The sequence below is a fragment of the Anguilla anguilla genome, chromosome 1 (genome assembly GCF_013347855.1).
Source record: "Anguilla anguilla isolate fAngAng1 chromosome 1, fAngAng1.pri, whole genome shotgun sequence".
Taxonomy (NCBI): Eukaryota; Metazoa; Chordata; class Actinopteri; order Anguilliformes; family Anguillidae; genus Anguilla; species Anguilla anguilla.
Window position 1 is genome coordinate 4164881 of NC_049201.1, and position 7386 is coordinate 4172266.

Here is a 7386-nt window from a genome sequence, read left to right on the forward strand (position 1 = left end):
CCCCACACCCCCCCCCGGGCTTCACCAACCCCACACCCCACTGGTCTTCACCAACCCCACACCCCCCCGGTCATCACCAACCCCACACCCCCCTGATCTTCACCTGTTCTGCCCTCAATTTTGTTAACTTGACTTTACTACGTTGGGGGTGAAAGCGTCCACATAGATTCTCCAGGACCTCCCTTCATTTGTGGGGGGGGAGGGAAGGGGGGATGATGATGATGCTGCTGATGATGATGCCGATGATGATGATGATGATGATGATGATGATGATGATGATGATGATGATGATGATTTATCCACCGGTCACCTCCCCGCCCCTCAGATGGTCCGGACACCCCTGTTTTGGATCGGGGGCTGCAGGCGGACTGCGTCGGTGGGGGACAGGCGCTGGTGGGCCAGACGGTGAGGCTCTCCTGCACGTCCGACTCCCTGCCCCCCGCCCTGTTCTCATGGCAACAAAACGGCGTGCCGGTGGCGTCCGGCCAACCGGACAGCGGCGTGCTGAGCATCCAGACCTTCTCCACCAATCAGAGCGGCCGCTACGTCTGCACGGCCCGGAACGCCGTCACGGGGGGGACGTCTCAGCAGGGGACGGATGTCGTCATCGTCAGTGAGTAATGGCCGCCCGCCCGCGGCGCTCCTTGCCGCCGATCGATTCCGTTGTTGCCATGACGAAATAGAGCGGCGCTCAGCTCTGGGAGTGCCTTAGGAGCTGCTCCGCTAAGCGGGTTGTGTGAAAAGCGAAATGCGTTTGCAAATTTCTTTATCTGTTTTTTCCTTCTGTTTTTATCTTTCATGCCCCCTCCCTCTCCCCCCACCCCTCTCCATTATTTCTCTTGCCCTCTCTCTGTCCTCTCTCTCTCTCTTTCTCTCTCTCTCTCTCTATCTCCTCATTCCTCTCTTCTGCCCTCCTTCCCTCTCCCTCCCTCTCTTCTTCCTCTCACTTCCCCTCTCTTTCCATCACCCCAGCCACGTGCCTCAGTGCCGGCGCTGTGGCGGGGATCGTGATTGGCTGCATTCTGGCGCTCATCTTAATCATCATCGCCATCTTCCTGCTGGTGCGCTGGCGGAAAGGTAGGCCACGCGCCCGGCGCTCCTTCTGTCGCTAAGACCTCCGTGTTCACGTGCGTCATAGTTCATGCCATTGATTTGAGAAACGGCGCTTTCGAATGCTAGTGCTTGATATCTTGTGTGTGTGTGTGTGATATTTGCTGGTATTTATACGAAAGAGTGCAGTTGACATTCTTGATATCTCGTGTGTGTGTGTGTGATATTTGATGGTATTGATATGAAATAGTGCCGTTGACATGTTTGATATCTCATGTGTATGTGTGTGATATTTGATGGTATTTATATGAAAGAGTGCTATTGACATGCTTGATATCTCGTGTGTGTGATATTTGATGGTATTGATATGAAATAGTGCCGTTGACATGTTTGATATCTCATGTGTATGTGTGTGATATTTGATGGTATTTATATGAAGGAGTGCTATTGACATGCTTGATATCTTGTGTGTGTGTGTGATATTTGATGGTATTTATATGAAAGAGTGCCGTTGACATGCTTGATATCTCATGTGTATGTGTGTGATATTTGATGGTATTGATATGAAAGAGTGCCATTGACATGCTTGATATCTTGTGTCACGTGACAGTTGACCGGAGGCTCAGACAAGCCGCAGAAAATCCTAAACCAGACGGGTACCCTCGGCGCCATGTAAGAGACGTGTTTTACGCTCCATGTCCGTCATCCGGTGTCACCCTTCTACTCTGTCTCTGTCATTCACGCCTGGCTTTCTTCGCTCTTGCTCACTCTCTCAATTAAATTCGCCTAAAATTCAACGGCACGGTGCACGCTCTGCTGCGACGACTCAGTTTTGCACTCACGTTTGTCCACCTCGCGCCTGTGTGAAGTGAGGTCTGGTCAATCGTCTGGTATAGTCTCGTTGTTATTTTTGTCGTTATTACTTTGTCCAGTTACTGTCCTCACCTCTGTCATCATCGCGTTGAACAAAAGCAATCTCTGGATTGTGTTCATAATCCTGTGGATCACTGGTGACTGTCGGGCGCTACGACCGGCGCCGCGCGGCAACACTGCACTCTCCTACACCCGGATAGAACTCCTCCAACTACGATCTTCCACTCTCTGTAACTTCAAACCATGCACGGTCTTCCCGAGGGAAATCCGACCAAGAGAACGAGGACGACGAGGAAGGGGTCCGCGCCAGATTAAGGAGGCGACCCTTCAGACTGCATCTCCCCCTCTATAATCCTCTCAAATGTCCGATCTCTTCGAAACAAAGTTTGACATCCTTCGTGCCAAATGTCTGGTGGAGAGAACCTTCGAGGAGGCCTGTGTCATCGCCCTAACTGAGACCTGGCTTGACGAGACTGTTCCCGATGCCGAGGTTAGCCTGGACAACTTCGCCATCTTCAGGGCAGACAGGACGAAGGGATCGGGCCAAACGTGGGGTGGCGGGGTCTGCATTTATGTGAACAACAGGTGGTGTAATGACATCAAGGTCCACAGCAGGGTATGTACACCTGACCTGGAAATGCTGACTATCCCTTCTCCCTCCCAAGAGAATTTCCCGATGTTGTCATCAGCTGTGTTTACATTCCGCCCAGCGCTAACGTTAAAGTAGCAGCTGAGCTAGCGGCCGAAGATGCTAACAGCATGCTAGCCAAATACCCTGACGCCCCACTGTTCATTCTTGGTGATTTTAACAGCTGCAGACTAACCAACGTTCTGCCATCGTTTCACCAATACGTGAGTGTCCCGACAAGGGGGGAGAATATTTTGGACTTGTGTTATGGTAACATTACCGATGCATATGTATCCAGAGCTCAACCACCGCCTGGCTTCGCAGACCACAATGTTATTCTTCTTCTACCACACTATAAACCGGAATTGAAACGTCACAAACCTCAGGCATACAGCGCCACTCAGTGGTCGGAGGACGCCATGACACAACTTCAGGGTTCACTCGCATGCACGGATTGGGACATTTTCACTGGCAGACTGGATGAGAGGGTTTCTGTAATCACAGACTATATATGACGCAGGAATGTGAGGGACTGCTAAGAAACATTCCACTGCCAGAGACAACACCACCAGCACCCTTCTCTGTGGAGGATGTACGCCGCCAGCTGAGTCGGTGTAAGCCAGGCAAAGCTGCAGGGCCTGACGGCATCCAGGCACGGGTGCTAAGGGACTGTGCCATGGAGCCCTCTCCTGTCCTCCACCCCCTCTTCTGGGAATCACTTAGGACTGCTACAGTACCCTCAATATGGAAGACATCTACCATCATACCGGTCGCCAAGAAACCCCGCCCCTCAGAAATCAATCACTACCGGCCCGTTGCACTCACCTCAATAATAATGAAATGCCTGGAAAAACTGGTTCTACACTCCATCCTCCAAGCGGTCAGACCACACCTAGATCCCTACCAGTAAGTAACAGAAAGGATTCCTTTCAATAACTTTTTATCTCTCTCTCCCTCTCTTTCCCCCTCTCCCCCTCTCTTTTTCTTTCCCTCCCCCGTCCCTCTCTCTCTCTCTCCCCTTCTCTCCCCTCCCTCTCCTCTCTTTCCGTCTCCCTCTCTCTCTCTCTCTCTCTCTCAGGACCCTCCTCTCCAGCCAGCCCTGCCTCAGCCTCGTAACGGTCGCCCCGGCGACCAGCGGCTACACAGTCTGGACACGCTCCACCGCGGCGACTACGCGCTCCCACCGGACAGCTATCGCGGCGTCGACATACGCCGGCATCATCACCAAGGCAACGGCAATGTGCCTCAACTCGACGGCCAGTTGAACACCAGCGCCTTTCCGCCAAATGGCGTAGCGAACGGCGGTGCCTTTCCGCCAAACGGCATGGCGTTCTGGCAAAATGGATGGCAGAACCCAAACGCGTTCCCGCAAAATGGCCAACAGAACCCGAACGTTCTAATACAGACGGGGCAGACGCACCCCAGCGGCTTGCCCCCCGCGGTCCACGTGAACCTGAACACGCTGCCCAACGCAAGTCAACAGCCCAACACTGTCCACGTGAATCTAAATACGTATCCCAACGGAGGCCAACAGGACCCACACTCGCTACAACACAATAACGATACACAACCGCACGCTAGCCAGCACAATAACCGCACACTGCAACACAATAACCAGGACACTGATCACACGCTACAACACAGTAACCATCAAAACATGGACAGCATGGCTCAGATCGTACATTCAGACAGGGCTCCTCTTGCACAAACCGGGGTGTCGCATCCCACGGATAGAACTCGGAGAGCGTCTCATAACCGCGCGAGCGACCACGACGACGACGCACTGGGCCGCGGCGATCTGGTTCAGACCGGATACTCGCACCTGGTCAACCCCGCCCCTGCCAGCAGGAGGAACGCCGACACGCAGACCTACCAGCTCGCCTCGAACCCGAGGCACGGGCGAGACCGCGACCCTGAGGGGACCCGCGGCGTTTCGCGCGACGCCCGTGACCTCGCCCGCTCCCAAATGCCCTGGGACCGCTTGCGAGGCACCCCGGCGTACCCCAACGACGGGTTCCGGGGGGATTCGGACACCTCCACCGACGAATACCAGCCCCGTGGGCGGGGCAAGACTGACCGCTCGGACCCCGGGAGGCCGCCGCCCGACTCCGCCCCCAACGACCGGAGCAGGCCCCCCGCGGAGACCCGGACCGCCGAGCGGAGCCCCAGGTCACGTGCCAAAACCGTGACCCTGAAGCCCGACCCCTCGACTCCGCCCCCTCCGTACAACCAGGCAGGCCCTCACGCCCCTGTCCTCCCCCAGAACCAAACCGCGCGCCCCACGCGCTTCGCCCCTCAGAGCGAGGAAGTCCAGAGGACGGCGCCGCCGCGAGGCGCTGACCGGCAGCCGATCGGCCAGCCGCTTCCCGCCGGTCACGCCCAGGCTGCTACCCACAATGCACCGCAGCAGAGACCGCAAACGTTGCAGACCCCTGACGTGGCGGCGCATGCCGGGACGTGGAATTTAGACCCGCAGACACGCCCACAGCGCCAGGGAGACCAGCAGCAGGGGGCGCCGCTCGGACCCGGCGCCCAGGCACCTCCGGCGAGACAACCCGCCGCTCCCGCGCAGGTCCTCCAGGCTCCGCCCACCGCGGCACCGAACCCCAACCCCCTCACGCAGTCCGCCCTGCAGGCGCACACGGCTCAAACCCGCAACAACCCCTTCCGCAGCCGCAACCAGCAGACGGCCGCCGCCCTGCGGAACCCCGGGGGGGCCGCCCCGCCCCCTGCTCAGCCCCGCCCCCCGAACGCCGGTCCCGCCCCTCCGACCGCTCCGCAGGTGGCCGCCGTCGGCCGCCCCCCCACGCCCCCTCCCGTCCTGCCCCTGTCCCAGTTCCAGGCCCTGCCCAAAAAGCACCTCCCCGTGCCTGCTGCTCGGCCCCAGCCTGTCCCCGTCCCAGTCCCCGCCGCTGCCCCACACAGGCACCCCGCCCAACCGAATCGACAGAGGCACCCCCAGAACGCGCCCAGACACCCCGCCCACGGACACCCTGCCCACGGGCACCCCCCCAACGGGCACCCCGCCCACTGGCACCCCCCCCACGGGCACCCCGACGCACACAGACAGGTGAGTCAGCCGCCTAACGAGACGGCGCTTCAGCTGGGACTGCAGCTGCCACTCCGCGGCGCGGCGAAGTGCAGCGTCCCGGCGGCTAGCCGTCCACAAACGCATCTTTTGTCTCAGTAGCCGCGACGCCCCGGCGTCTTCCTCGTTACAGATGTGGCAGAGCGTGTAGTTGATTGACAGTGCCCCCCCCCCCACCCCTCCTTCCCCCCACGTAAGCGCAGCACTTTAAAAGTGTCAGCCAGCTGTTTTGGGAGAGCAGCCTTGGGGCGGGCGGGTGGGCGGTCACGTGCTGTTTTTAACATGTAAATTAAACGTGTCCTTTGTCTCCCGCACAGCAGGCCGCCGGGGGCAGAGGGAGACGCTGAAAGAGAGGAGAGGAGAGGACGGCGGCGTGCAGCATCGACCCGTCTCCCGCATCAAGACCGGCGGCTAACGCACGCACGCACGCGTCGCGGGAATCGAAGTTTTCCCCGAGCCGCTGGGAAATCGGAGACGATGTGCGCCTGGATCGCCGCTTTTCTTCCGTGGTGCGGCTTTATTGTCGAGTGACAGTGAGACTAAATGTCGGAATACAACGGAAAGAAAGGCCAGGGTGTTTAAAAAAAAAAAAAAAAAAAAATTATAAAGGCGTCCCAGCTGTCAAGTCGCAATTTGAAAGAAATTCGTTCAGAATAAACGAGCGCGCGACGTGCGCTCCGTCTGGGTTCCGGGTATTTCAACTCGCACCGCGGGGATAAAGACAGCCCGGGACTGCCCGTTATGTTTTCGCCGCGGAAATATTTGACTTCGACAATAGACCCGCACAAAGGAGAGATGGAAATATGAAGCGCTTCCAGCTGATTGAATGGGCGTTCCCGCGGAGGAATTGTTGAAAGAATTGCACTGCCACGCGCTCATTGTAGATTTCTATGGAAATGGCGGTCTGAGGATATTCCGAGGGATTGTACAGCTTTGGGACTGGGTATATTCTTGGCACTTTTCTCAACCAAAAGGGAGTTAATTTAATATAAATGAAATATATGTATTAGGTTTATATATATATATATATATATATATATATATATATATATATATATATAAACCTAATATATATATATATATATATATATACATATATATATATATATATATGTATGTATGTATAGTAACACTACATGTGCAATATATTTTTTATATGATTTTTTTAAATCATCGTTTACATGATAATTGTGATTTTCTTGTAACTTCCAATACTTTAACTCAGGAAAAGTATTTTGACAAACTGGAAGTCTAAATCCAAAAACTTGACCGTCTACAAAATAATGTTTTCGAAGATTTTTGCTAACGGTTTTGCTAAGTACTACGATTTTGCAGACATGTACAAGGTACAATAACTTAATAATAAAAAATGCTTACTGCTGTGCTGTATAGTTCTTCATTTCCTTCGGTGGTGTGTGTGTGTGTGCGCTCAGTAAAATGTCCAGTGTTAATTAGAGTTGAATTAACAGTTAGAGTTGAATTAACACTGGTCATTATACTGTGTGTGTGTGTGTGCGTGTGCGCAGTGAAATGTCCTGTGTTAATTAAAGTTGAATTAACAGTTAGGGTTGAATTAACACTGGTCATTGTACTGTGTGTGTGTGTGTGTGTGTGTGTGTGTTACCCCAATTTAAAGTAATTCAATAGGGTGTAGGGGCAACATGTGACAAATGTGTGGCCTGCATGTATGTCCAAGATGGAAGGTCAGCCAAGAGAGAGCGCATTGCACGCTTCCGTCAACTGATTG

The 7386-nt window shown here is 54.6% G+C and overlaps 1 protein-coding gene across 1 annotated transcript; it reads left to right on the forward strand.

The window, feature by feature from the left end:
* Positions 1–528: 528 nt before the first annotated feature.
* Positions 529–6240, forward strand: si:dkeyp-97a10.3 (extensin). The gene is made up of 5 exons (XM_035415298.1): positions 529–613; positions 973–1077; positions 1661–1722; positions 3630–5621; positions 5957–6240. The coding sequence occupies exons 4-5, from the start codon at positions 3876–3878 to the stop codon at positions 5984–5986; spliced, it is 1776 nt and encodes a 591-aa protein (XP_035271189.1). The 5' UTR covers positions 529–613; positions 973–1077; positions 1661–1722; positions 3630–3875; the 3' UTR covers positions 5987–6240.
* Positions 6241–7386: the final 1146 nt, after the last annotated feature.